The sequence below is a fragment of the Neofelis nebulosa genome, chromosome 6, assembly GCF_028018385.1.
Source record: "Neofelis nebulosa isolate mNeoNeb1 chromosome 6, mNeoNeb1.pri, whole genome shotgun sequence".
Lineage (NCBI taxonomy): Eukaryota > Metazoa > Chordata > Mammalia > Carnivora > Felidae > Neofelis > Neofelis nebulosa.
Window position 1 is genome coordinate 34070534 of NC_080787.1, and position 27597 is coordinate 34098130.

Consider the following 27597-nt stretch of genomic DNA (forward strand, 5'->3'; position numbering starts at 1 on the left):
TGGCTCAGAGGAGCGTGTGCCTCTCAATCTCGGGGTGGTGGGTTGGAACTCCATGTTGGGTGTAGAGATTACTTTAAAAAAACAAGCTTAAAACAACAACACAGTGACACTGCTGTAGGGGGACCCTTGGGTTCTACCCAGGGGACTTCATGAGAACCAGCTCTTTCAACAGACCCTACAAAAGCAGATGAGAAGGAAGACAGAGAAACCCAATGGAGATGGTCTTTTCCCCTTAAGTAGGAACACCCCAGCCTCAGAGACACTGCAGGAAAGCCTGAGAGGCTGAAAAGGTGGGATGGGCACCAGGCAGGGGGAAGGGGAGGGACCCACCCTGAGCACCAGTGGGCGTGGCTCCACCCTTCCCACCTCCGAGCCATGGGGAGCCAGGGGCCCGGAGGGCTGCCCCTGGTACAGGCCCCCTACACAGTTCTGCTGCTGCCATTAGGGACAAGCCGCCAAGACCCAGGGGCCCGGAGCTTCTTCCTCTGGGTGAGTATTAGCCCAGCAAGAGGTCCAAGGGAAGCCTACTTCCTGGATCTGCCCCTACGTTTCCACTCAATTTTCAGGACCCGTAAGTCTTCTCCCCTGCTTCCCCTTGCCCTCCAGCTCAGTGGTCAGTCTGGGCTCACACTCAGTGACCAGTGAACCCAACCAAGGGTTGAGAGAAACGGCCGGGGCTCAGAGCCCTGCTGGGGAGCAAGTCAGCCTCTGCTTCTGGCCTTTCCAGCTGCAGAAGATGCAGGCTCTGGAGAGGGAGCAGGACGCCCTGTGGCAGGGGCTGGAGCTGCTGGAGCACGGCCAGGCCTGGTTTGAGGGCCGTCTGAGGGAGGCACAGCAACAACAGCTGCATCTGGGGGCTCTTGGTGAGGTACGGGGCTTCTGTGTGGCGCAGGGGGGCTCTGGGGGCACGGGGGACATGTGGACACAGCCTGACACCACCCTGGAAAGGCAAGAGTTAATGGGCAGGGATCATGAATTGTAATGACTGGATGCCACCAAGTGCAGGTTGGTGTTCATTGTCGGGATTGGAGGAGGCCGGTCTGCATTCCATTCAGAGGGACCTGATTTGGATCACTCCATTGAGATGGGGGAGTGGCCTGGATTATTCCAATGGGTCAGGACTGAACAGGGAGGATCCATAAAGAACAGGGAAAGGGGTACTATCCCACCTGAGGGGGATGTTGAAACGGGACTGTTAAAGAGATGGTAGGGAGAGTATTGGATTTTTCTACCTGTCTGGGGGGGGGGGGGTTCTGTGGTGAGGGGATCCAGCTGGAGAGGTAATGGCCTGTGGTGACAGAAGAGCAGCAGATGGACCTCGAGGTTTCACCATGTTGTCAGCCTCTAACTCCTCCTTTAGAATTTTCTATCAGATTTACACTCAGAGCCTGGTGGCCCCCAGTTAGCCCAGATTCAAAATATGAACATCTGTTTGCAGAATCTGATTCAGGAGAAGGTGAGTTCATTGTTTTTAGTTTGTACTCTCGGGAAGTGGGGGTAGAGAGGGGACTTGGGGTCAGCACTGTTTTAACAGAGAAAAGCAAATCCCAGCCTCCTCTCCCTCCCAGTTCTCCCCACATCCCTTGAATCAGGCTAGTTCCAGTGCCACCCAGGACTGGAAGGGAAGGCCAAGGAAGCAGACAGCATGGCAGCAGCAGGTAAACTGTAGGGAAGTGGGGGGCAGGGCGGAAGCCGTGGCCCCGCAGGCGCAGGCGGGGAGGAGCACAGATGCCCACACCGGTTCTCTCCTCCTCTCCAGTTGTCAAGGCAGCAGAAAGGAGGCACTCAGCCCAAAGGGGAGACTGCTCAGCTGGGCTGCCCCAATATGCGGAGGGGCCCCACCCGTGTGTGAAGCCTCCTCTCGATTTCCTCAGTTGGTGACAGGGGAGGCTGAGTCAGAACCCCCAGTCTCCTTATCCTGCTTCTTGACTTAACAGATAAATGGCTCCAGGTGGTGGGCCAACTGAAGTCCTAACATCTTGGTGTAAAGTTTCTTCTCCACAACCGAAAACTTCATTTCATCTGCTTGGTGTCTTATGCCCTCACTCACCCTTAAGTGATCTGCATAAATGATCTTTCTTTGAAATCCCTCTCTAGAGAAGACATGTTTATTGAAACTGTCCTTCAGCTTTAAGTACAAAAATAAAATAGGAGCTTCCTCAGAATTTCAAGTAAGAACAATTCTGTAAATAAAACCCCCACTCTCAACTTTAGTCTCCTCCCCATATATCTTTCCTTCTACCTGAGCTTAGGAAAGCATGAATAAATAGTGGAGTAAAGAGATTTTGCTACAGAGAAATAGAGGCCAATTTTCTCCAAAAAGGAGTATTTGCTTTGGTTCCCAGCAGGGTTGGGGAAAGTGCATTGTGGGAAAGTCCATTGCCCTCTATCCCAATCTCACAAAGAAAGGGAGGGACAAGTGTGTGAGAAGGAAAACCTCCATCCCAGCTGGGAGAGGTCGGGTCCCAAGGCCCGGTTGCCTTCTCACCAGTGGGGCCAGACTGAAAATAGCGCTGCAGGCACATCCCTCTAGGGGTTCTGGTGTCACCAGGAGGCCAGGCCTAGCAGAAGCAGCACCCCTCCAACTGTGCCCCACCAGGGGTTGCCCACCAGCCCTCCCCCAGCCCTTCCCCGAGTCACCGAGGTGGAGGCAGGGCTGGTGGAGGCGAGGATAGGGCCAGATGAGTGGGCAGGGGCAGCCAGCGGGTCCTAGGGAGAAGAGGGAGAGCCCGTCAGCGTGTCTGCACCCAGATTAAGCCCTCACCTATCACCCCTTACACTGCTTATCCTGCGATGGAAAGTGGGGGTGCCTCACCTGCGGGGTGGGGGCCAGCACCAGGATCCGGAGGAAGGTATGAGTCGGGGGCACAGGGCTGGCTTCTGGACCTGTCGCAGTCACAGTCACCATCACCACGGAGTCTGGAGCCGCTGAGTCCGGGATCTCCAACCACAGGCGCCCCCAGGCGGACTCATTTGGTTCCAGGTGAACCCTGTCGAGTACGGACGGACGCCGGGCTGAAGGCTCAAGCTCTTGAAGAGTTGAGAGCCCAGGGTCCGCGCCCAAAGCCGGAGGGGAGGGGAGGCGAGAATCTGAGGGCCAAGCGAAAGTGGCTGCTGTGGGCGGGGCTTAAAGTACCAGCTCCCACGCCAGGGGAACCGAAAGGTGGGCCGGAACTGAACCGGAGAGTTCAGGGGCAATACCTGGAGAGGTTGGAGGTGAGAGCGAAGCTGGGCTTGACAGATGTCTTAAGATCGAGATCCTGAGGGCCCGAGAAGGTGGCGATGCGGAGGCTGAGCGGGGCCTTGCTGCCTGGAGCCAGGAATCCCGGGGAGCCGCTGAGCTACGGAGGAGGGCGGATCAGGCGAGGAGGAGCCGCTGCAGCTCTCTCCAGCCCTACCTGCACCTTCCTCCTGCGTCTCACCTCCAGAAGGACAGGGACCACGGTGCAGGGCTGGGGAGCAGCTCGGTGCAGGCTCTGCCCCTCTCCGTCCCGGCCAATCAACTCCAGAGAGAAAGGTCCCACAGTGGACAGAAGTGCGGAGGGTAGCGAGGCCGCGAGGAAACCTCGCTCCAGCGGTCCCGTGGGCTCCAAAGGCACCCGGCCCAGCTCGGCACCTTCCGGGACCCCTCGTAGGACGACGTGAGAGAAATGCGGCAGAGGAGCTCCAGGGTTGCTTCTAGAGCCCAGCCCTGTCACCTCTACCAGCAGCTGGGTCTGGAGGCCTGGGACAGGGGAGGGGAGGGGAGAACACTGGTCCACATGAGATTCAGAGACAGGGAGAAAGGAATGATCGGCTGTTGGAATAGGGGTTACCTCTGGGGATGAGTATGAATGGAGAAAAGGGGTTACCTCTGAGGGCTATTGTTGGGCAGGGTCAGGAAAGATTCTGGGATGCTGAAAATGTTCTAAATCTTGAGTCGAGTGATGGTTACATGAGTGCATTATATGAAATCCACCCAGCTGTATACTTAAGTTTAGTGCACTTCATTATATGCAAGTTATAACTCAATAAAAGGATATATATATATATATATACACATAATATACATACACAATACACAATACACATATGTATATAGACATATACATATACAATATATACATGTATATATATTAATGGACAAGTTGGGGGGGGTGGGTAGACGTACCTGCAACTGGCTGAGTCAGGGGGTAGAGGCCAGGGTGGGGGCCATCTTCCACGGGGATCCCAAAGTAGAAGAGGAAGTCCAGGGATGTCTGGGCTGAGGAGGACCAAGGCAATCAGAGACCTTCCTGAGATGAATGTGATTGATACCGCTCTCTGAGCTCTGCAGCCTTCCCGTCCCTTCCCTTCCCAGGAATATCTCCCTCCTTACCTTGCACTCTCACCCGGGGTGTGCTCTCGGCTGTGACCAGGATCTCCCAGGTCCCTGTCTGTGGGGGGTCACTGATGGTAACTATCCAGAACTGCCCAAAGCGGCGAGTGTGACCTAGAGGTCCCTCGCCTTCCTCCTGGCCCTGGGAGACCCCTGGTGGGGGTGGGGGAGCAAGAGATTGGCACATGAGCTAGCTCCTGTCCCTTAGGATGTCACCCTTCATTCTCCATTCTTCCCTCTGCTTTGAGACACACATGTGGAAATACCTGCAGGGTTCCTGATCCAGAAGCTGCTGACCTCCCCATGGATCCGGACTGTTACCCTCTGGAGCAGTGCATCCACGCTGAACACAAGTGGCCTTCCAGACACCACAACAGGAGGTTCCAGGGGAAGGGTAACCTAGAGGGATGGGCAGAGCCAAAAAATAGGGGAGAAGATGAGGCATTGAATGAAGTGGGAACAAAGACAGGAGAAAGGTGGAGACAGAAAGAAACTAAGTCACACATGGAGAAGGGATACCAGTGAAAGAGGGGCCCAGGACCAGGGATGAAGTTACGGTCAACAACAAATTGGAGGCAAGGGATTGAGGGTGAGGTGACTGCTTCTTGTCCCTCTTTAAAAGATGGCAGGACTTCCGAGGACAGACTACTGGAGGCCAAGACTGGGGGACAGGGGGCGGTACTAATAGGGAAGGAGCAACGTGGAAGTTGGGTAGCCATGGATCTCAGAAAGAGAGAGAAACTTCCTTTCCCACCCTTCTGACTGCAGTGGCAACACAGCAAGCAGTGTTAAACTATTAACCTATGAGAAAGAGCAGTGCCGTGTTACCTGTACCCTCAGTTCTGAGCCAAAAGCATTAGTCCCTCCGGCCCTCATACTTACCAGGTCAGCCATGCTGTCCCCAACAACGGCTGCCACATCCTGAATGTGCTGGTCTTTGGTGAAGATTACCTCTCCTCCTGAGGCCAAGGCCACTGCTTCATAGGGCTCAAAACGCAGAGGCGACAAGACCTCACGCCGAGCTCGGCTCTGAACCCTCGATGGGTCCTCGGTCACTAGGAATGTTACCTGTGCCCAGAAAAGAGGCCAGTACTGAGTAATCCAAGTGCTGTCTACCATTGTCAATGAGGATCTGTGGTCAAGTGTTCTGCGGAGCTGATGAGGAGGAGTAAGATCTTGGTCTACCCTCTGACTGCTCCTGCAGGGTCTCCCAATGACACAGCCCCAGGCCTTCAGTTAGTAGTTGCCACTCCCTTGTAATTGTCTCCATATGTCATCCACAGCGGATTGCTGGCAACTAGATCTCCAGTTCTTCAAATGGTTTATTGGAGACCAGTTCAAATATGCATTCAGCATCATGTAAGGGATCAGGATGTGTTATACTCATTGTCTGCTTCTCCCACCCCATGCCAAGGCTGGTTCAACCACCAGAGTGTGGTGTGATCCTTGTTACGAGATAGTTGTCAACAAGGTATGGGAAACCCCATATCTCTGGGTGGCTAACATCGGATGTCCCATCAGCTGTGCTCACTCTGCAGCGCCGCTCCTGAGTCAGGGACTCCACCCGGTTGGTGAGAAAGGCATCCTTGGGGGAGGCGTCGGTGAAGACAAAGATGTCTGAGAGTGGAGGTGTGTGCAGCAGAGCCAGCTGGCAGAGAGGGAAAGTGCTCGTGTTAAAAATGGCAGCAGCAGAGGAATGGGTAGAGTAAGGGAGGGCAGAATAGAAGGAAATATGGCCCTGGAACCCTGGAGTGAAGCTAGTGGAACTAGGCTCTGAAGGCGGGGTGGAGGGTGGAGGTCCCAGGAAGCCTCTAGTTCCCCTTGGTGGTGGGAACTGGAAAGGAAGGGGGAAGAAGGGAAGGGGGAGGGGGAGGGCAGACCTCCAGGGCTGACAGACACATCTCGGGCTCATCTCCACCCCCCAAGGCATGGATCTCATTGAGTTGTTGCCAGAAGCTGTCAGGGTCACTGGTGGTAAAGACAGGGCCAAACCCTGGGGAGGAAGAAAGAAGGTTGAGATGAGTGATGAGAGGGCTCCCCTCATCCCTACCCAGGGCCACCTCTCACCCCCCAGTCAAGAGGCCTCGCTGTGCTCCTGGGGTGAACAAGTATTGAAATAACAATATTCTCCGATACTTCTATAGGCAGGGCAGGGTAAGGGCTAATTACCTTTGTGGGGAAGTGGACCTCATTTCCTTAACAAAATGGTAGCATTTCCTGTGGTCCTGAGAGGGCGTTTATTGGATATGTGCGTAAGTATAAAAAAACACCTGGGGCCTCAGATTCCTCACCAGAAAAACCAGAGAAATAATGGTACCTACCTCAGAGTGTCATTAGAAGGACTAAATGAGTTGATTTTGTAAACCTTAGAATAGTGACTTGACACATAATTAATGCTAAACTCAAAGCTTCATCAAATATGTGATAAACCAGGGCGCCTGGGTGGCTCAGTCAGTTAAGCGTCTGACTTCGGCTCAGGTCATGATCTCACACTCTGTGAGTTCGAGCCCCACGTCAGGCTCTGTGCTAACAGCTTGGAACCTGGAGCCTGCTTCAGATTCTGTGTCTCCTTCTCTCTGACCCTCCCCTGTTCATGCTGTCTCTCTCTGACTCAAAAATAAATAAACATTAAAAAAATTAAAAATAATATGTGATAAATCCCCGTTAAATTCCAGCTACTGTGAGATTTATGCAGGTAAATCAGACTCAACGCTTGCCTTTAGGGAATTCTCAGTGCTTGTAGCTATTTTATTTGATGGCCATTTCAACCCTAGAAAATCCTGCCTATCTTCTAGGGTTGAAATGGCCATCAGATAATATGGGTCAAGTACTGACTCATTTTATTGATGATGAAACTGAGGCAAAAAAAAGTCTAAATGATCAGCCTAAGCATGCACAGTGACTGGTCAACCCGGGTCAGTCGGTCTAACTTCCAATCTGTCTCAGAGGCTTCACAGAGGCCTGGACCCATCCTCATCCCAACCTCTGTGTACAGAAAATGGGGAGAATTGAAAATCACTGATTAACATGGAAGCCTAAGAAAGCAGAGGCCCCTGGCTAAGCACAGATCATGATTAACCTCATATGGAAAGTGCTGCCAGTTTGGAAACAGAGGAAGAAGTGGCCAATCGTACACACAGAGGTACCAGTAAATGCTCAACCATAGGAAACGTCACCATTTTAAGGAAGTGGAGCCATGAGGCCCTTTCCCCCACCAGTGGCATTTATCCCTTGCCCTAGACTTTCCTTCCTTCCTCTATCCTTGCCCGACCACAGTTACCTGGATCATGGAAAGGGACCAGGATGTAGTGGACAGGCTCCATGGGGCTGCCCCGTCGCTGTTCCACAATGTGGCGAGCCTGGATTTTGGCAGCATTGATCTCCTCACCCATACTGCCTGTGGTGTCTAGGACGAAGCTCAGACTGGAGGCTGGGCTGATGTCCAGCAGCCTGGGGAGCAGGCCAGAGATACGGTGAGGAGTCTGCACATTTGTCCCCAGCCCCCATTTACTCAGCTCCCCTAGGAGCACATGCGCATTAAGGAGCACATCGCCCAGAGGCCACTCACCTGGAGAAACCCCTGTCTCCCAGCCGGTTTCGCAGGAGACTGAGGGCCTGGATGGAGGCCAGAAGGGCCAGTTCTGCTGCCTGGAGGTGCAGCATGTGATGGGGAGAGAAGCCTGGGGATGTGCTATCCTTGTTGATGCCTCCCCGTGGTGGCTGGGAGCTGCTCTGGTCAAAACGGCCCCCATGGCTACATTTCCCTGGTTTGGGGAAAGAGATCTGGAGGGTGGAGGTAAAAAACCCACTGCCTCCTAAGAAAATGAGGCCCTTTTTGACCTGGCCTGACCTCTCACTCTTCAGCAAAGGATCAGCAAGAAAGATGACATTTGTGGAGGGCCAATCTGGAGTAAATCTAGAGGGGTCAGTCATCACAGTACATGGTGGATCCCCTAATCCCTCCAGTCCATCCCCCAAAACTACCCTTGGGTAATGGAGAAGTCTTACTGGTTGAATAAGAAGCTATTCCCCCACCCAACAATCATGGCCGCCTCAGTGGGTCTCCATCCATTTACCCCATCCCCAGCATCCACTCCTTCCAGAAGTGATGCCATAGGAAATGGGACAAGGGCCTACAGTTCTGAGATCCCTAGGGAGAGGGTCAGGGGAAAGGAAGTGACTTTCTCCCCTTACTTCTGCCTGGTACCTGGAGGTTTGGAGGGATGAGTTCCAAAGTAGCCAGAGGTGAGGAGTGTAAAGCCCAGCAAATTCCCGGGGCAGCTCAACTCCTCGCAATCAGAGCAGGTAGGATCGTCCACTGGGAAGAGAGGACAGGGGTCTAGATCCCAAGATCCTGCCACCACTGACCTTTATCCCCATCCATCCAAACTTTGGCTTTTCCCTGAGCTGGCAAAAGCCCAAATGTACCCTTCTAGGATTTCTGAACAAAAACCTAGAGATCATCTAGTGATGAGACTGAATATGTGAGACCGGGACTGTGCTAGGAAACCCAGAAGCGTGAGCTGTGGACAGGAAGTGAACTTGTAATGGACAGGAGGCCGCGTCATAACTCAGGTGGAAGGATGAGGGGACTGTGAAGAACAGCCCTGTATGTTCCATCCCATGTTGGGGGAGGAAGCCACACGAGAGAGAACTCAGCTGAGGTCTGCAGAACTTGGTCCTGGCTCTGTCCACCCCTGTGACCTTGGGGAAGCTATCTAACTGACCTGGCCTTTGGCTGAACTGGGGGACCTCACAGGTCGTTCCAGAGAAGAAGCCATGTCACATCCTATGTGACCTGAGGATGTGACACAGTGTCTGGGGAGGCTGAGAGGACATGGCTTTAGTGGGCTTCCCCCAGCCCCCGGGGTCATGGCCGTACCTTGTGCCAGGCTCCGGAGCTCCTGCCTAGGCCAGAGGAGGTGAGGGTGTGGCTGCTGCTGTCCCATTTCCACCCAGTTGCTGTGACTGTAGAAATCCTGGGGGGAGGGAGGGCGAAGGGGAATGAGGCGCTGTCTGACCATTCTCACAATCTCCAGCGCTTATTCTCTCTCCTGGAAAGCCTCCTCCTACCCCCGCTGCTGCTGTCAGATACCCCAAGTGCCCTCCACACCCTCTGCCTGTCGCCCAGAACAGAGCTCTCCCCAGGTGGGAGCCTCCCGGTTTTTCCTCCCATCCCACTCAGAGTCCAACCAAAGGCCCTCCAGTGGCCTTCAAGGCCCACTCCCGACCTCACGCCTCCTCGCTTTTCTCCAGCCACACTGGCCTCCTGGCTCGTCCCACAGGGAGAGCTGCCAGTTTGGAGGTGGGGGAACTAGGGACCAGTCTCAGGGCACTGGCAAGCAGTACCCCATCACTTCTTGAGTAGGGGGAGGTGTGATTAAGAAGGCACCATGAGGGGGCGCCTGGGTGGCTCAGTCAGTTAAGCGTCAGACTCTTGATATCTGTTCAGGTCCTGATCTTGTGGTTGGTAAGATCAAGCGCTGATGGTGCAAAGCCCATTTGGGATTCTCTCTCTCCCTCTCTCTCTGCCCCTCCCCTGCTTTCTGTCTCTCTCAAAATAAATAAGTAAACATTAAAAGAAGAAGAAGAAGAAGAAGAAGAAGAAGAAGAAGGAGAAGGAGGTACCAGGAGGAAGTCTGTATCTGGGGGACGGGAAGACCCGGGGTGAAGAAACCCCTGCCCATTTCACGCAGTCCTCACCTGCAAAGCATGAAGTGCAGCCCCAAGGCGCTGGCGGGCCAGGGTGTGGTCAAGAGCTCTGGCCGCCACCAGGGCCTCCCGGAGAGCCCCCACTAGGCGTGTGCGCCCCTGGCCCAGCCGCTCAGCATCAAAGTGCAGGTCAGGGTCATTCCTGGATGTTGGCAGAAAGTCCTGGGCTGCGTTGGCACGGGAGACCTCACCTAAGGCTGCTCGGAACCTCCGGGAAGGAGACCCAGGTCCAAAGTAGGCAGCAAAGAGGTCGTCAGCAAGAAGGGTGCGGCCCTGGAGAGAGTGGGTTAGGGGACAGGGGACCCTTGGGTTTCACCATTGCCCACATTTTCTTAGCAACTGGCACTCAGGTTGGGTGTGCAGGGAATTGAAGGTCCTGGGCCCTACGAAGGAAGGGCAATTCTGGACCTTTCTAAGGAGGAGGGAGGGTACTCCTGATTTTAGGACCAGGACACTTGGGTATTGTTACTGCAAGGGGTAGAGATGAGGAACCAAGGAAGAGAAGGATGTCCCTCCTCTTGGCCAGCAGGGCCCTGAAGAAGTAGAAGTCCCAGGGAATTGGGGAGTCCAGCTGGGATGTGACAGGACCTGGGGACGCTCACCAGGAAATCCTCAAGACGAAGCGGGGAACGGCCCGGGGGTGGCTGCTCCAGGAAGAGCTGCAGGGTGACATTGAGTGCCGCCTCCTCGGTCAGGTCCTGGTGGGTGACGGACCCGGGGGCAGCCAGGAGGCTCCAGATGTTGGGGAAGAAGGAGGATGCAGGGGGCAGCAGCTGCAGTAGCAGCAGCAGCAGCAGTGAAGGATTCAAGTGGGCCACGGGCACATCTGCAGGGAGCATGGCTGGGACATGGACCTGAGGGGACAGAAGGCTCTCGAGAGCAGGAAGCAGCAGCGGGTCCAGGGCAGGCCCAGCTCTTTAGCTCTTTGTCTCCACCGGCACCTGCTTTGGGCCCTTCCTCTGCTTTGCCTGAAGCACCAGCCTGGCCTCCCCTCTCAGTTGCCTAGACAACCTGAGGGCCTTAATGGGCTAATAATGGGGACATACACCTGCAGGAAGGAACTGAGGCTCCTTCCCCAAGACCCCCTTCCCCACCCCCAGACCGACACCCACACTCCCAAACACCCAGCACAGAAAACCTGATGAGTCTCCTCTCTAGGCCTCTCCCCTACCTGGTTGCTGGGTCTCCCGCAGGGCCGCTGGGGCGTGGCGTCACAGGGCACTTAGGTCAGAGTTATAATTAACGCAGGACGAGTGGAGGGGGAGGGAGGCCCCGGCAGGATGGGGGCAGACCAGACAGCCCCTGGCCCCTCTACTCGTGCCTGCCCAAGGCCACAAGCGGCAGCCGCCACCAGGGCGGGGCTCCCTCGGCAGCAGTGCAGAGGTGAGTGGAGAAGAGCTGGGAGGAGGAATGAGTGAGCAACATGACTCAGGCCTGGCTCAGCGCCAGGGACAGACCCAGGCAGACGCACCTCTCTGCCCACCCGGCGCCTCTTGCTCAGCCTGCCGCCCTTCCACTACCTTCCCAGGCACGGGCCCTCAGTGCCCCTCCCCGGCCCCACCACACACAGACAAGAGATGATTTTGTGGCAAAATATTTTATTGCTGCCACCCCACGGCGGACTGCTGGGGGTTATGAGGGTCAGAGTCGGGTGCATCACAGCATCTTCTGAAATAGCGCGATGGCCTCGTCCACCTTCCTGAGCTCTGCTTCTGTCTGCTGGAGCTGGGGGTGGAACAAGGGAGAGGGGGTGGTGGGTGGTGAGGATTCAGGCCCAAGAGAGGAGACCTCCAAATGCTCGCGATGGCAGAGGGGTCCCAGTTGGAAAGATGGGTGGGGACCGCAGCAGGGAGTAGTCTGGGGACTGTGTGAGCTCAGCTGGCCTGTTCCCTCCGAATTCTCACCAACCTCCCCATCAGCACCCACCTTCCCCTCCATCATCACTGGCCTCTCGGGTCTTGCCTTTTGCCAGAGTGGTCAGTCCCCCAAAACGAAGGAGCCCATGTGCCCTAGCCAGCAGCCCGACCCCCAGCTGGACGGCAGCACACAGGGGTTAGGGACGCAGCCTCCCAGGCAGGCACTGGGCCTTCATTTGTAAAATGGAAATGGGGACACCCCCTGCCCTGAGCAGGTTTCCGGGAGATTGGACTGAGCCCTGCTCAGCGACCAAGGCTCCGTAATGCAGCCTCTGCTCATTTCTCTCTGCGTCCATGTGGTTCACCCTACTGCTCCTCCCTGGAGAGATCCCAGGTGAGCCCGCCAGGCTTCCTGGCTGTAAGTGGTCCTGAGACCAGCACCAGGCACTCAGGGTGTTCCGGGCACTGGGTGGGGCACAAGGGCTCTGGCTGGGAGGCAGGATACTTGGTTCTAGGTCTGTCTTCACCTTGCTTGTGTGACCTTGGGCTGTGCCCCTGCTGCTGACCGTTTCTCATGTAAGAGGAGGGATTACGTGGGCCCCGCCTATGCAAGGGGCCCGGGCAGCCTGCTTCCCCATGGCTGCCCAGGGCTGGGCCTGATGATGGAGGGAGCAGATGGTGTGGGCAGTGGAGAAGGAATGCCTGTCCACACCACACACCTTGACTTTGTCTGCCTCCTGGACGTCAAGGGGCACCTTCGTAGGGTAGCTTGAGGCAGCGCGGCGCTCCCGCAGACGCTGTGCCTGCCGCTGTGCCTCACCACGCTTGGCCTGCAGCTTGCCCAGCTCCCGGGCCGGGTCCACCAGTCCCTGCAGCTGCAGGTGGACGGAGCAGCGGTCAGAGGCCAGGGCCACAGCACAGCCCTGTGGCGCGGGAGCCCCCAGGGCCAGGACAGCCACCACGCCCGCGCTGGCCAGCGCCTGCACGTAGCCTGACACAGCCGACGCCAGAGCGCCCGTGGCCTCATCAGTCACTTCTAGGAAACCTGCAGGGAGGGAGGAAGGTGAGATGTGGCCCCCAGGAGACGCGAGAGGAGGCAACCACGTCGGACAAGGGTCCCAGAGTGGACTGAGGGGCCAGTGGGACGAGGTGGCTCACAGTCAGGCCGGATCCGGGTGAGGTTGTAGTCGGCACGCAGAGAGCGCACAGCTCGTGTGATGCTTAGGGCCAGTTCCATGGCAGCTTCTGCCTCAGGGTCCCTCCAGGAGCACTGTGGGATGGGAGAGGGGGTGAGGGAGGCAGGGGGGCAGGCCAGAGCCCCCCTCTAGGCTCCCCCCCCTACCTCCGAGGGCTCCGGATAGGGGGTAATACAGAGGCTAGGCGGAGCTTGTAGTGTCCGCCGGGGCAGCCTCTGGAACAGCTCCTCGGTCACGAAGGGCATGAAGGGTGACAGCAGCCGCAGGCCAACGTCCAGGCAGGTATAGAGGGTCTGGCGAGCACACTCGGCCACCACCTGGTCCACCCCATTCAGCACGGGCTTCAGGCACTCCTAGGGGACCAGGAAGCACAGAGCACGAGGCTCAGGGATGGAAAAGGCCTAGCCTGCAGCCCTCACTGTGCCTGTGAGGACCAGGAAGGGGACAGGTTGGCTCAGGTCTCATGGCCAACCACTGGCAACGTGAGGTCCAGGGCTCTGCCGCCCCCCACCCGTCTCTCAGCTCCTCCTCACCAGGTAGACATCACAGAGCTCATAGAGCCAGAAGCTGTACTGGGCAGTGGTGACAGCCGGGAAATCATAGGCCTGGAAACCCTGGTTGCTGAGCCTCACGGCCTCAGTCAGCCGGCTGCGGATCCAGCGGTCCACTAGGCTCTCATGGCCTCCAGGCTTGGGAAGAAGGGACACATCAGCGAGGAAGTACCATAAGCTCAGGGGGAAGGAGGCAGAAGCCCATGGGCGGCAGGAACCATGGGCAGATCGGCATTCCAGCAGCCTGATATGTCTGAAGCAACCACCATGTGCCCAGCATCTGGAGGAAAAAGGACCCCCACCCCCTTCTCGGAGAACCCCGATGCTCAGGCTTTCCCTGTATCTATCTGTCCCGCCTGTTGCAGGAAGGCTCCTCCGGGGCAGGTGCTGGGCCTCCTGACTCAGTGGCTACAATCGTGACACAGCACGGACCATGCTCGATGCCTGAGAGGCAGACGAGCTGCCTGTGTGGGTGCTGCCCACCCTGCCGCCTACCAGGCCCTCACCTCAGAGGTGGGTGATGGCACAAAACCCTTCCCAAGGCCACGCAGGGCAAACTTTGTGGCGTTCCAGAGCTTGTTGCAGAAGTGGCGGTATCCCAATATCCGGTTCACATCCAGGTTGATGTCGCGACCTGGGCGGGTGTGAAGTGTGACTCCTCACTATTCTCCCTCCCAACTCATGCCCATGGCGAAGAAGGAGAAGGGTGGGCTCAGGGAAGGAGGAGGGACTCAGCGGAGAGGTTTTGGAGGCCATACCCTGGGACGTGTAGGCACACAGTCCAAACCGGAGGGCATCGGTGCCGCACTCGGGAATCCCCGCCGGAAAGTCTGCCTTCTGTGGGGAGGAGTCAGTCGGGGGCGTCCTGAGGCAGCTTCACCTACCTCAGCCCACACTGTAGCCCCAGAGCCCGTCCTCGGTACCTGCCCTTCTTTAGCCTTCTCCACCTCACTGGGATCCAGGTTGCTGTTCAGTAACTGGTCGTGGAGGCCCTGAGGGTGAGGTGTGAGCAGTCAGGGGGCCGTGGCCACAGCCCTTCCCGGCCCGGCCCAGAGCGCAGCCCCACCTGCAGGGAGACTCCGTGGATGACGTCCAGGGGGTCGATGACGTTGCCTAGAGACTTGCTCATCTTTCGGCCGTGGGCATCTCGCACGATGGCGTGGAGGTAGACCTGACAAGCAAGGGCAGGGAAGGCCCATGACAATGTGTCTCCTCACCCACACAGCAATGCCTGCCGGGGCCCTGCATCCGGTCTGCCCCGTTCTGAACCTCAGGCCCCCAGGGTACCCCTGCCAGTGCATTTGGCACCTCCATGGGAATTAGAGGCGCTCCCTCATCTAGGAAGCCATGGTACAGAATCACTGAGTGGAACGCGGGCTGGCTTTCAGTCCCCACAAGCCCTCCCTGGCTAGGCCCACCCACAGCTGTCCGTGGGCTGTGCTGTGTCCCCATGTGTGCTGAGCCTGAGCTGTGGCACAGGAGGGTGGGTGATGGTAGGGACTGTGGGAAGGGTTTCGGCAGTCTTATCACCTCTCTGAAGGGCAGCTTGCCAGTGAGCTTCAGGCCAAGCATGACCATCCTGGCCACCCAGAAGAACAGGATGTCATGGCCCGTCTCCAGCAGCGTCCCCGGGTAGAACACATTCAGATCTTCTGACTGGGGGCAGAGCAGGGCATGATGGGGAGCCAAGCACCCACCTCCAAGACCGCCATCCCACCCTGGGCTGGTCCCCCAGGAACATACGTGGTTGGGCCAGCCCAGGATGGAGAAGGGGAAGAGGCCAGAGGAGAACCAGGTGTCCAACACATCCTCATCTGAGGGAGGCCAAAGGTCAGAGATCAGAGGGGACAGAGATGAGGATCAGAACCCCAGCTCTGCCCTTCACCCCCAAGGCCCTGACTTGCCTTGCTGGAGACTGATCTTGTCAGGGGACACTCCAAATTCCTTGGCTGCCTTCTCCCGGGCCTCGGCCTCGCTGCGCCCGCTCACCCAGTACCGCCCATCAGGGTCCTGCCAGAGGTAGGGTGAGTGCCAAGGGGGTCCCTCTGCCTTGCCCTGACCCCTCCCCCCAGCAATGACCCCACAGACCCACAACTCCCTGAGATGTGCCAGTGTCCAGCTCTGGCCCAGTTCTCACCTCCCCTGGGGGCACAGCTGGGTCACTGACTGTGATGAAGTAGGCTGGGATGCGATGGCCCCACCACAGCTGCCGGGAGATACACCAGTCCCTGCAAATGGTGGGGGGCAGGGGGATTAGGGGGAAGGGACGTGAATCAGGCAGGGGAGGGAGGTGCCCCGGCCTGTGCCCTGATTAGCCTCTCACCCAATCACCCTCCCACATCAAGGGCCCTGACGCACCGGATGTTGTCCATCCAGGCGTGCCATGTCCGTTGATGGGCCTCAGGTAGGATGCGGAGGTCACCCCGTGTCACAGCAGCACTAGCGGCCTGGGCCATCTCCCCACAGCGCACGTACCACTGTGGCCGCAGAAGAGGCTCCACCACGTCCTTGGACCGGCTGTGAGAGCACACGGGTGGGAGATCAAGAGGTGAGCACCCTGAGGAGCCCCTCCCCTGCCCTCTTCCCAGGCCCCCGTCCTCACTTGCAAAGCGGCACCACCATGGGGTTGTCCTCAATGCCTCGGAACAGTCCCCGCTCCTTCAGTGCCGCCAGCACCGCCTTCCTGGCCTCAAACCTCGGTAGGCCCTGGGTAGGAGACAGGCCTCATCACGGCCATGCCTACGTACCCCACCATCTCTCGACCTGGCCACCACACCCCAGGTAGTCTCACCAGGAAAGGCGGGGGCACGTTGATGAGGGCCCCTCGGGAGTCCATGATGCTGATGGCCTCCAGCCCGTGCCGCTGCCCGACTTCATAGTCATTCTGGTCATGTGCGGGGGTGATCTTCACTGCACCTGGGGTGTACGTGGGGGTGCCAGGGTCACGAGGACTCAGTGGAGTCTCTATACACACCCTCTTTTGCTGAAAGATGTGGCCCCCAGACCACCCTTGTCTCCCACCTCTTGAGTACAGCTCCCTGAAACCCAGTCCAAGTCCTGCTGGTTTAGGAAAAGTTTGTTCTTTTTCTTCCAGGGGGAAGATGAATGACCAAAGGGTGCCTCCTTCTCTCTCCAGAGGACAGCCCTCGGCTCACCTGTGCCAAACTCCATGTCCACAAAATCGTCAAAGACGATGGGGAGGCTCTGAGACGAGAATGGGTGAATCACGCTCCTCCCCTTCAGGTGCTGGGGGCAGAGGGAGACATCAAAAATTCAAGAAGGCAAAAGCAAACAATAAATCATTTCAAAGATGAAAAAAAATTCAAAACGGGCTGGACCCAATTCCTCTTACCCAGGTCCCTGATTGTCCCAACACCCAGGGCCAAAAAGGAGCTGAAAATGAGTTTCTGATGCAATTTTCTCTCAGCCAAGAGGCTGAGCGCCCATCCCACCCTCATTCACAGTGTAGGAGCCCCTTCCGACCAGCACTCCTCCCCAGCTGTGGGCAGCACCCCTGCCACACCTGGTATCTCGGGTCTTTGGGGTGCACAGCTACGGCCACGTCTCCCAACATCGTTTCAATCCGAGTTGTCGCCACTACCACCTCCTCGTCACTGTCTAGGGTGACACGAGGACTTGTGGTCTCAGCTCTGGCCCCTTCTCACCTCCTACCTCACCCAGCCCGGGACCCTGATGCCCCTGGCTCCTACCTGAGCCTTGGACCTTGTAGGCAAAGGAGACAAGGACCCCAAACTCCACCTTCTCCTTGTAGCCAGGCACGGAGAGCAGAGTGCGACCTGTCAGCTCCTTCTTATCCACCTGTGAGATGGGTGTTAAATAGCCAGGGAGCTGGAGTGGGGGGGGCAGAGATGGAGAGAGCCTGGGGTGGGGGTGGGGACACACCTCGATGTCAGAGATCGCAGAGTTGAGGGTGCAGGACCAGTTGACGAGACGGGTGCTGCGGTAGATGACTCCTTCCTCATGGAGCCGGACGAAGGCCTCTGTCACAGCTGCTGAGAGTTTCTAGGGAGCAGGGGGAGTCACGCATGGGCCCAGGTGCCTAGGGACCCAGGCAGACTTGCCAAAGCAGAGGGATCTGGTGAGACTTGGGCTGTCCAGAGTCCCACCGTCAGCACACAGACCCCTTTGAGGGCTAGAGGGCAGAAGTATTTTTCTTGAAGAGGAGAGAGAACTATGGGAACACAAAGGCAGGCAACAAGCCTGAAGACTCTGAAGATGGCAGGGAAGCCACTCAGCTAGGGACAGGTGCTGGTGAAGAGAATCCTGGGAGTTCAGGCTCCACAGGAGAGTGAGGCCCCAATGTGTGCCACTTGAAAGAATGTGAGCTCCCAGACTGGGTGACAAAGGGCCATGATAAGGGGCGAGAGGTGGTATTTGTAGCTGAGCCCTTAGTGGTTTCCTATGAGCAGTGGGCTCCCCTCCTAGGGGAAGGGTGCTCTCTTCTGTGGGTGCTCTAGGGAGCTTCCCTGTCCTGCCTCAGCCCCAAGACCCCTCCTACTCACGGGGTCCATGGTGAAACAGGCTCGATTCCAGTCCAAGGAGCTGCCAAGCTTCTTCAGCTGGTGGTAAATCCGGTCACCCTTCCTGGAAGTGGACAAACAGGCCGGGATCAGCACTCAGGCCTGGGCTGGAGAGAGACACTGAGCGGCTGATGGGGTATTTTCACCCGTCCCTCTGAAAATGACCTGGGCCCCAGAGCCCACTGACCCTCAGCCTCCGTGAGGGTCTGGCTCTGCAGCCACGGCCGGAGGCTACAGAGATCTTATCTGGACAGGGGGACAGAAGTGGGGGGGGCTGCATACTCACTCCTCTTTCCACTTCCAGACCTCCCGTAGGAAGGCCTCTCGGCCCAGCTGGTGCCGACTCAGCCCCCGTTCGTGCCAGAGTTTCTTCTCCACGACCACCTGAGTGGCAATGCCAGCGTGGTCACAGCCAGGGTTCCACAGGGTGGTCTCCCCTCGCATGCGGTGCCTATGGGAAAAACACGAGGACCCAAGGGGAGTGGGCTGGTGGACCTGGCATCAAAGGAAGAAGGGGCTCCTGGGAAAGGAGTCAATGGACTCAGGAAAGAAAGGGGCCCAATTCTAAAGTTATAGTCAGGGAGGGGCGCCTGGATGGCTCAGTCAGTTAGGTGTCCGACTTCAGCTCAGGTCATGATCTCATGGTTCATGGGTTCGAGCGCCATGTTTGGCTCTATGCTGAAAACTCAGAACCTGGAGCCTGCTTCGGATTCTGTGTTTCCCTCTCTGCCCCTCCCCCACTCATGCTCGGTCTCTGTCTCTCAAAAATAAATAAATGTTAAAAAAAATTTTTTTTTTTTAAATGTTCTAGTCAGGGAGCAATGTGCAAGGACAGCCAGAGCAATCTGGCAAAAGAACAAAGAAACAAAGACGCTCTTGCCCAACTAGAAAACAAAACGTATGAGAAAGTTATGATTATTAAACGGTAGGTTACTAAAATAAATAAATAAATAAATAAATAAATAAATAAATAAATAAAAATAAACAGTAAGTTACTACATAGAAACAAAGTTACAGATAAAGGGAACCAAACCCTGTCTAGAAACAGATGCAAGCACATTCAGTATTTGTCAAAAGTCGCATTTCTTATCAGTAGGGAAAGGATGAGCTACTGAATAAGTCTGTTTAGGACAGCTAGCTAATTAGTTCCCTACTTCGCAACACTCACAAAGATAAATTCTAATCAGACTGATGAACTCAACACTATCAGAAAAGCATTAGAAAAAAATAACACACTTTTCAAACTAAAAAAAAGACCAAGACACAGATGAGACTGTGACTCTGAGGTAAGAGAGGCCTTTGTTAATGAGACGCAAAGATAAAGCTGAAGAACCCTGACAAATCAACTAGACCAAAATGTAAAAATCTCAGAATAAAACCCCTAAGTAAAGTTAAAAAGCAAGTGATGGGCCACTTAGGGGGAAGCGACTAGAAGCTAGTAACACATTAGGGAACTAATCAGGAGGTGAATTAGAGAAAACAGAGTAGCATTGCAGGGCTACATCTGCCACGCTCTGGTTCAAGTTCGTGCAGCTTATGCTTAAGCTCTCTGCTGATGTGGCACATAAAGCCATTAAATTCCAATGACCTTTTCTGTGACCTTTTCGAACTAAGCACATTAAAGCGGGGAGAGGAAATTATTATAGAAACAGAGGCAACTGGGTGGCTCAGCCCATTCAGCTTTTGACTCTTGATCTCAGGTTCAAGCCCTGCGTTGGGCCTGGAGCCTCCTTAAAAATAATAATGAAATAAAATAAAATAAAATAAAGATATTAAAAAAATAACAAAGAAACACTATCTATACATCACTTTCAAAAGACTCATCAAACTATATTATATTCATTACTTTATAATCTGATCATCCCCACTACAGTTAGATCTCCTTGGGTCCTTGGGAATAGGGACTAAAGCGACTCCACTCTCCTGAGCTCTTCGATCCTCAAAGTGTTGGTTAAACATGTACTGGATACGGGGGCGCCTGGTTGGCTCAGTTGGCTAAGCATCTGACTTCAGCTCAGGTCATGATCTCGCGGTCTGTGAGTTCGAGCCCCGCATTGGGCTCTGTGCTGACAGCTCAGAGCCTGGAGCCTGCTTCAAATTCTGTGTCTCCCATTCTCTCTGCCCCTCTCCTGCTCATGCTCTGTCTCTGTCTCAAAAATAAAAACATGTACTGGATACAAACATGTTTTATGAAATCTGGTGTTTGTTAGGTTTTACCAAAGAAGTAAAGCATAACAAATGAAAATACAAAGAACAGGGGCGCCTAGGTGGCTCAGTAGGTTGAGCGTCCCGACCTCGGCTCAGGTTATGATCTCGCGGTCTGTCTGTGAGTTCGAGCCCCATGCTGGGCTCTGTGCTGACAGCTCAGAGCCTGGAGCCTGCTTTGGATTCTCTGTCTCCCTCTCTCTCTGCCCCTCCCCTGTTCATGCTCTGTCTCTGTCAAAAATAAAATAAACATTAAAAAAAAGAAAACACAAAGAATATTTTACTAAAAGCATTTCTCCGGGTTTGTATAAAGTTGACCAAAAAAAAAAAAAAAAAATCAGTAAAATGTCATAGGTATTTGCATGAAAGTACCTTATTCTCTGCTGGGGAGAAAAAGAAAAAATATAGTTATACAACTCACTTTTATTAATAATGTTTTGTTGATGGAAATATTTAATGTCGTGTTTCACGTGTTATTTTTTTTTAATTTACATTTATTTATTTTTGAGAGACAGAATGCGACAGAGCATGAGTGGAGGTGGGGCAGAGAGAGGAGACACAGAATCTGAAGCAGGCTCCAGGCAAGCAAGCATTCAGCACAGAGCCCAATGCAGGGCTCAAACCCATGAACTACAAGGTCATGACCTGAGCCGAAGTCGGACACTTAACCAACCGAGCCACCCAGGCACCCCTGTTATTTTTGATTCTAAAATGTTGACAGAAATCTATTCCATTTAAGTAAATGGGAGTTTCTAACATTTTATTTAGGCCATGTTCATTAGAAAAAAAGGCTGCTATCTTAAAAGTTCTTTTTTTTAAGTTCATTTATTTATTTTGAGAGAGAGAGAGAATGTGAGCGGGGGAGTAGAGAGAGAATCCCAAGCAGGCTCTGCCCTGTCAGTGTAGAGCCTGACTCAGAGCTGGATCCACCCAGGGGCCCCACCTTAAAAAGTTTTCTAAGAAGTGTTCATTCTTTTCTAGTGTTACTAAGTTGACCGTTGTATGTTACATGTATTTAACACAACTCTGTATTTTCAGCTTTCAATTCCTCACAAAATTCTAAATCTGATGTTGTAAACCTAGTGCCCAGAGCACAGCTGGCACATAGTGATGCCTGATAAGTACTTCCAACCAAATTAAGTTAGTAAATAAGACTCCAGAAAAATTTCTCAGAACTTAAATTAAAATTAAATAAACCCTGGCTTCTAAAGATAAAAAGTTGTTTTAAAATACTTTTCTAGAGGCACCTGGGTGGCTTAGTCGGTTGAGCATCTGACTCTTGATTTCAACTCAGGTCATGATTCCAGGATTGTGGAATCGAGCTCTGCTTTGGGCTCTTTGCTAAGTGTGGAGCCTGCTTAAAATTCTCTCTCTCTCTCTCTCTCTCTCTCTCTCTCTCTCTCTGTCTCCTTCTGCCCCTCTCCCCTGCTAGCACTCTCTCTAAAATAAAAGTAAATAAATAAATTGAATTAAGTACATTTTTATTTATTTAAAAAAAAATTTTTTTTAACGTTTATTTATTTTTGAGACAGAGAGAGACAGAGCATGAATGGGGGAGGGTCAGAGAGAGGGAGACACAGAATCCGAAACAGGCTCCAGGCTCCGAGCCATCAGCACAGAGCCCGACGCGGGGCTCGAACCCACGGACAGTGAGATCGTGACCTGAGCCGAAGTCGGACGCTTAGCCGACTGAGCCACCCAGGCGCCCCGAATTAAGTACATTTTTAAAGAAACTTGCCATCTGGAATATTAAATTATATAATTGTTAACTAATTAAAATATTAAAATAGTAAAAATTAGGAAGGAACAAGTACTAGAACAGGAGAAAACATACACAACAAACCAAAAAAATCAATATCTGAATATTAAAGAATCTTCCAACAAACCAATTAAAGAAAAAAAAAAAAAACAAAGAATCAATAGAAAAATGGACAAAAGATGGGTACAGACGATTCATATAAAAGGAAACCTGACTGGCCAAACATGAACAGGCACAGACTCAGTAATCACAAACAAACACGGATATGTCCAGGGCCGGAAAGGGAACAGGGAAATGAATACCCTCACATGCAGTTCACAGAAGTATAAATCACTGAAGCTGCTTTGGGGGCAACTTAATATAAGCATGTCCCTCAGACCCAGCAGTTTCACTTCCTGATATTATACCAGAGAATCCTTCCACTTGCACTTGAGAAAGCATATACAGGAATGTGCATTCCAGCAAGGTTTTCAAGAGAGAAAAATCAAAAACAGCCATTAATAAAAAAGTGATTCCAGGGCATCTAAGTGGCTTAGTCAGTTGAATGACTGACTCTTAAGAGCCTGCTTAAGATTCTCTCTCTCTCCCCCTCTGCTCCTCTCCCTGTCTTGTGCACTTACTCTAAAATAAAATTAAAAAAAAAAAAGTGATTATTACAGCACAGCCACATTATAGAATGCTATGGAGCAATGAAAGAGAATGAGATCAGTCTATGTATAAGAACAAGGAAAGATCTCCAAAGTAAACTGCTAAGTGTAAAAAAAAAAAAAAAAGTCGTAGAATAACATGTTTAGGGTGAGCCCTTTATGTTAAAGAAGAGAAAAAGAAAAACCCACTCAAAAGGAAAATTATACAGTTCTATGGGCATGCATATTTGTAAGTAGATAGGAAAGATCTGGAATGATACACATCAAAGTGGTAATAATGGCTATGTTTCGGGAGGGAGTAGGTCTAGAGAGATGCAAAGAGACTTGAAGCTTTAAATTTCTTACAAAAACATATTCACAGATTTCTTGTTTAACTCAAAATAATGTTATCTTCCATAGCAAGAGCAGGGAGAGAACAGCATCTGCAAATGAGGGGTGTTGGTTGCTTGACTGGGGGAGCATGCAGAGGACGATGGGAATGATTACGAGAGAAGTGTAGCACCACCAGGGGGCACAGCTGAGGGCCAATATGGAAGAAGGGAGGACAGATGGCCTGTCAGGGAACAGAAGGGAGGACAGGAGTGAGAAGCCAGAGAAGGCAGAGGGAACCCATTGAAGGAGAGGACAGGAACTCACCATCGGGTCAGGGAGTCCTGGATGGCGTTGGTGAGTGCGTGGCCCAGGTGCAGGGAGCCTGTCACATTGGGGGGTGGGATGCACATCATGAAGATTCCCCGGGGATTTGGTGCTGACACGCTGGCACGCTGATGGGGGAGGAAGGACGGGCACATGCTAAGGCCTCATGTCACCTCTCCCGGCCCCCTCCCAGGCAACCTGTCCTCTGGCCCTGCTGTCCCCCTCCCACATCTCCTCCAGGCCTGGGCAGTGGAGCCCACTCACTCCATACTCGGGCTTGAAGAAGCCCTGCTGCTCCCACCAAGGGTACCAGGCAGCTTCCACGTACTGAGGGCTGTAGGAGTCAGGCATGGTGCCACTGACATCTGGGGGAGAGAAGGGGAGGGTCAGTGCCTGAGGCTGGGAGCAGCTGGGCCAATGGGCCTCTGGTGCTCACATCACAGGACAGGCATTGGGAGATCTGGGGCTGTGCAAATCCTCACAAGCCAAGCAGTGGGAGCAACGGCAGAGGAGGAAGGGGTAACACCGCGCAGCAGCAGCTGAAGAGGGTGGAGGTGAAGCGCTGGGGTCCCTACCCCTTTCTAGTACCTTTCTTTTCCCCAGATGGGGTTGGGAGGTCATAGGTAATGACCCCAGGATCCCGTTTCCCCCTCTTCTCTTGTTTTGGTTTCTTCTGCTTGGGAGGGAAGAGATACAGGCACAGATATCATCCACCCATGTGTGCTACTAGCTTTCTTCCAGTCCTACCCTTAGCTTCTCACCTCCCCTGCGGGTGGCTGCTGCTGTTGGCTCTTCTGCTTCTGCTGGAATTTCTCTAGCTTCTCCCGTTTCTTTGCCTCTTTCTTGAGTTGCGTAGCAGTCTTTGGGGGTGCAGGGACCTCAGAGCCTAGGCAGAGGCACAGAAATGCCAACTTGGCCCATTGGGGACCCTCTGTGAACCTTACTACTATGTTTCAGATGGCCTATTCCAGCTGCCCAAGTGCTCCTCCATGCTGGTCTCCCATCTCACCCTTCCTCAGGCCCCTTCCCCAGTGATTCCACCATTCATAAGAAAAAAAAAAAAAGAAAGTGAGCTACACGGAAAGCCCAGAGGAACCCCTCCCATTTTACTCCCTACCCTGCCTCACCTGGCTGTTGGGAGAGCAGTCTGGCCCCTGAGTACAGAACCACCTCCCCCAGCACTGCACGGAATTCTGGCTGCTGGACACAGGTGATAAACCAGCGTGTCACATTACCCCAGATCCGGCGCGCAGAGGGGTCCAGGACCTGGGATGGTGACAAGAAATGAAATAGCCTTAGTCACCCTATAATGAGGTCTGAGGGGAGCTTCCGTCATTCTTCTCTAAGCCCCGGTGACTTACGTAACGGAAAGGCAGCAGCAAGGCTGTGACAGCCGCCAGGTCAGCCAGAGTGGGAGCCTCCCCAGCCAGGTAGGTGTGCAGCCGAAGCCACTCTTCCAAGGGGCTCAGAGCCCTCCCCAGGGCCCCCAGGGCAGCCTAGCAGGAAAGGGAAGAGGTTATGAATATGATAAGGCTTGGCCCACCTCAATCCCACCCTTTATCCCCACCCAATCCAGGTGACCCCCTTCTACTCCACAAATCACCACCTCTGAGGTCAAATGGTCATAAAAATATTCCCATTTGTTCAATGAATTCCTGCTGAACACTTACTATGTGTCAGATGCAATATATCAAACACAAGAAGTTAATGTTAAGATTACATGAGACAGCACAGTAATTGCTTCAAGAAGTATTAAGTACCTACTACAGGCCAGACACTTCTCTAAGAATGAGGAGATGAAAACAGACCCTGCCTGGTGGAGTTAACACTCTAGTGGGGGAGACAGACAATAAATATGCAAATATATAACACATTACCCTATTTTTCTTCCTAAGTGTTCTAAAGAAAAATAAATCAGGCTGAAGTGGGGACAAGGAATTCCAGAGAGGGAACCTCTATTTTAGACAGAATAAGCAGGATATAAGGAAGCAAGTCAGGGTCTAAGTCATATATTCATTCATTCATTCAAGAAATACGAAGTATCCACCATGTGCTCAAAACTCTGCAAGGAGGTGGTTGCTTTGAAGAATTCCTGGCTACAGTCTGGTACAGTTCTCTCTCCTCTCCCTTCCAGCCCTTCCTCATTTCCCTCTCCCTCATCTCCTTCCAGCAGGGGCCACCTCTCTCACCCCACTTGCCTCTCATCTCTCCTTCACCCAGTCTTTATTTTCTACACTTCACAGTAACCACGGCCTTCATCAGCCTCAGACTCCTCAAACTTCTGTGCCCAGACTTTAAAACACCTGGCACCAGACTGCTCTGCACACTTCTTTTAATCTTCTCAAGTTCCTCAACATGAAAACTTCTCTTTTCATCAACGGGAAGACCAAGGCTTCAGAGTTTAAGAAACCAGCCCAAGGTTATCATACCAGAGGGCAATCTGGGATCTCCACATCTGACATGCTATCTTCACTACCCATTCCACCTTCTTTCTTCTAAATTTCCCCCTCTCCCTCTTCCCTTCTTCTCCCCAATCACCTGGGGGTCCTGGGCAGAGCTTCGGAGTCCCAAGGCCGGCAGCGATGCTCCACAGGCAGCTGGTATTAGCTCCGTGTCGGCGTAACTGACCCACTGTTGGACCAGGACGGCGGCCCGGCTACCGCCAGGGCCCCCCAGGCCTGCTGGCCACAGCAGCTGGGCCACAGCGGTGGCCCCCCACACCCAGAGCCCGCCGGGCCCCTGCTCCAGGGCGGGCAGGCGGGGTGGGGGAAAGGGAGTCCTGCTGGTCGGGGGTGGCTGGAGACAGACGCGGGGGTGGGCTCCTCCCCAGCCCGGTCCCTCCCCAGCCTCCCCATAACGCGCAGCGATAAGGGCACGGAGGCTGGGGAAGGCATCGGGATGAGGGGAGACATACAGGATGGACATGGTTACGCAGGGGGTCCGAACGAGGTGGATAAAAACCTAAGGAGAAGGAAAGACGGGAAGACTGAGGAACCCAGGGACGTCCTACTGGAGGAGAGAGGGTACCCCCGTGGGGACTCCTGTACCGCAGGTGCCCGAGACCCCCAGGACTGGAGGTCTGATAGGGCCTTAAGAGCCACGGGCCCGGCTCTCGGAGTGGCAGTGCCAGTGGGAAACTCCCCAGGATCGCGCGTGCTCGAGGACTGCGGGAGGCTCGGGGTAGCCCCTCGGCGAGCGACAGGACGCGGGCTCGGGCCGCCGGTACGTACTGGAGAGAGGTGGTCAGGCCCAGCCGGACAGCCACCTCACGGCCGGGCGCCGGCCGAAGGTGGACCGGCCTGGAGGCCGGGGCCGAGAAGTCCGGTGGGCAGGGACGGAGAACCGCCGTTCTCCGGGCGATCCTAGCTCCCTGCGACCGCCGCCGGGCCGTCTGTGCCCACGTGTTCCCCCCCTTTGTGACAACAAGCGTTTCCGGGCCCGCGGGTCCTGGCGCGGGCGGCCGTGCTCCGCCTGCGTGTGCGGGTGCGGCCCTGCCCGACACTGGCCCGGGGCCGCGCCACCCGCCGCCGACCGCGCTCACGAGGGACCGCGCGGGACGCGGACGCGGGAACGGAGGACGCCCCCGCAACCGCTCTTCGGTCAGGCGCCACCGCGGGCACCTTGCACGGGTCCTCGGGCGGGCCAGAAGAGGGCGGCGCCCAGCGGGCAGTCCGGGAACCTGCCGGCCGCGGCCGAGAGGGCGCCCCGCCTCTTCTCGGAGCCTCATTCCCTCCGCAAAGAAGAGGGAGTCAAGCTGGAGGCCCCGTAAGGTCCTCTAGCGCTGAGAACTCATCTGTATAGAAAACTCCTATTTGCTGAATGAGCCAGTTAAGAATTCAGTTAATTCCCAGTTACAACTCTCCACAATAAAAATTGTCACTTGTGTTAAACCTCTATAGATATTCAGGAAGCGTGTAGTGATTTGGCTGGGTTGAGGCGGCATGATAGAGCAGCATCAAATGCATGTTGGTGTCTCATTACTGTCAGGTTAACAGAAGGACAGAGATGGAAGGGCAGCAAGTACTCGTTGTGGGTATAAGCAGAAGACCACGGTAGGCAGGGGCATGTTCAAGAAACATGGTGTAGCCAGGTGAGGTATTACATGGTTTACGCCAAGAAGAGGGGCAGACAATGCTG

General features: G+C 54.3%; 3 protein-coding genes across 6 annotated transcripts; 1 reads left to right on the top strand and 2 right to left on the bottom strand.

Annotated features, from left to right (window-relative positions):
* Positions 1-335: 335 nt before the first annotated feature.
* Positions 336-1968, top strand: SAPCD1 (suppressor APC domain containing 1). 2 transcript variants are annotated; one of them, XM_058733374.1, is made up of 5 exons: positions 336-489; positions 728-863; positions 1374-1456; positions 1569-1658; positions 1760-1968. In XM_058733374.1, exons 1-5 carry the CDS (start codon positions 376-378, stop codon positions 1850-1852), a joined length of 516 nt encoding a protein of 171 aa, XP_058589357.1. In that variant the 5' UTR covers positions 336-375; the 3' UTR covers positions 1853-1968. The 2 variants fall into 2 exon arrangements, with proteins under 2 accessions (XP_058589357.1, XP_058589355.1); XM_058733372.1 differs by having other exon boundaries at positions 337-489; positions 728-868; positions 1361-1456.
* Positions 1445-11454, bottom strand: VWA7 (von Willebrand factor A domain containing 7). 2 transcript variants are annotated; one of them, XM_058733362.1, is made up of 17 exons: positions 11241-11454; positions 10672-10923; positions 10061-10342; positions 9240-9336; positions 8565-8675; positions 7926-8121; positions 7638-7807; positions 6238-6350; positions 5889-6005; positions 5240-5425; positions 4624-4756; positions 4358-4510; positions 4151-4243; positions 3423-3724; positions 3202-3341; positions 2816-2990; positions 1445-2709 (listed from the first exon to the last, which is right to left on the bottom strand). In XM_058733362.1, exons 2-17 carry the CDS (start codon positions 10906-10908, stop codon positions 2545-2547), a joined length of 2670 nt encoding a protein of 889 aa, XP_058589345.1. In that variant the 5' UTR covers positions 10909-10923; positions 11241-11454; the 3' UTR covers positions 1445-2544. The 2 variants fall into 2 exon arrangements, with proteins under 2 accessions (XP_058589345.1, XP_058589347.1); XM_058733364.1 differs by lacking the exon at positions 11241-11454 and having other exon boundaries at positions 10672-11041.
* Positions 11455-11647: 193 nt separating this feature from the next.
* VARS1 (valyl-tRNA synthetase 1) lies at positions 11648-26977 on the bottom strand. Of its 2 annotated transcripts, none has more exons than XM_058733375.1 (30): positions 26691-26977; positions 25999-26421; positions 24822-24956; positions 24588-24726; positions 24222-24346; positions 24049-24136; positions 23725-23825; positions 23461-23588; positions 18500-18664; positions 18196-18277; positions 17576-17695; positions 17383-17491; positions 17196-17290; positions 16828-16918; positions 16464-16588; positions 16275-16378; positions 16031-16189; positions 15810-15900; positions 15577-15682; positions 15416-15486; positions 15203-15328; positions 14739-14843; positions 14596-14664; positions 14431-14509; positions 14179-14306; positions 13655-13810; positions 13268-13474; positions 13084-13195; positions 12645-12970; positions 11648-11794 (listed from the first exon to the last, which is right to left on the bottom strand). In XM_058733375.1, the coding sequence occupies exons 2-30, from the start codon at positions 26383-26385 to the stop codon at positions 11726-11728; spliced, it is 3798 nt and encodes a 1265-aa protein (XP_058589358.1). In that variant the 5' UTR covers positions 26386-26421; positions 26691-26977; the 3' UTR covers positions 11648-11725. The 2 variants fall into 2 exon arrangements, with proteins under 2 accessions (XP_058589358.1, XP_058589359.1); XM_058733376.1 differs by having other exon boundaries at positions 24049-24133; positions 26691-26976.
* Between the last annotated feature and the right edge of the window lie 620 nt (positions 26978-27597).

What these genes read in the sequence shown, in the direction of transcription:
- VARS1 (XM_058733375.1), bottom strand. Translation starts at nt 26,385, where the DNA reads ATGTCCATCCTGTATGTCTCCCCTCATCCCGATGCCTTCCCCAGCCTC. An exon ending in CCTGTTTCACCATGGACCCC is followed by an intron (nt 17,696 to 18,195) that starts GTGAGTAGGAGG and finishes CCTGCTCCCTAG; the next exon opens with AAACTCTCAGCAGCTGTGAC. An exon ending in TCCACGGAGTCTCCCTGCAG is followed by an intron (nt 14,665 to 14,738) that starts GTGGGGCTGCGC and finishes CCTCACCCTCAG; the next exon opens with GGCCTCCACGACCAGTTACT.
- SAPCD1 (XM_058733372.1), top strand. Translation starts at nt 376, where the DNA reads ATGGGGAGCCAGGGGCCCGGAGGGCTGCCCCTGGTACAGGCCCCCTAC. An exon ending in ATCTGGGGGCTCTTGGTGAG is followed by an intron (nt 869 to 1,360) that starts GTACGGGGCTTC and finishes CTCCTCCTTTAG; the next exon opens with AATTTTCTATCAGATTTACA. An exon ending in AGAATCTGATTCAGGAGAAG is followed by an intron (nt 1,457 to 1,568) that starts GTGAGTTCATTG and finishes TCTCCCTCCCAG; the next exon opens with TTCTCCCCACATCCCTTGAA.
- VWA7 (XM_058733362.1), bottom strand. Translation starts at nt 10,908, where the DNA reads ATGCTCCCTGCAGATGTGCCCGTGGCCCACTTGAATCCTTCACTGCTG. An exon ending in TGGTCCCTGTCCTTCTGGAG is followed by an intron (nt 3,342 to 3,422) that starts GTGAGACGCAGG and finishes CCTCCTCCGTAG; the next exon opens with CTCAGCGGCTCCCCGGGATT. An exon ending in CTCACCTCCAACCTCTCCAG is followed by an intron (nt 2,991 to 3,201) that starts GTATTGCCCCTG and finishes CGTACTCGACAG; the next exon opens with GGTTCACCTGGAACCAAATG.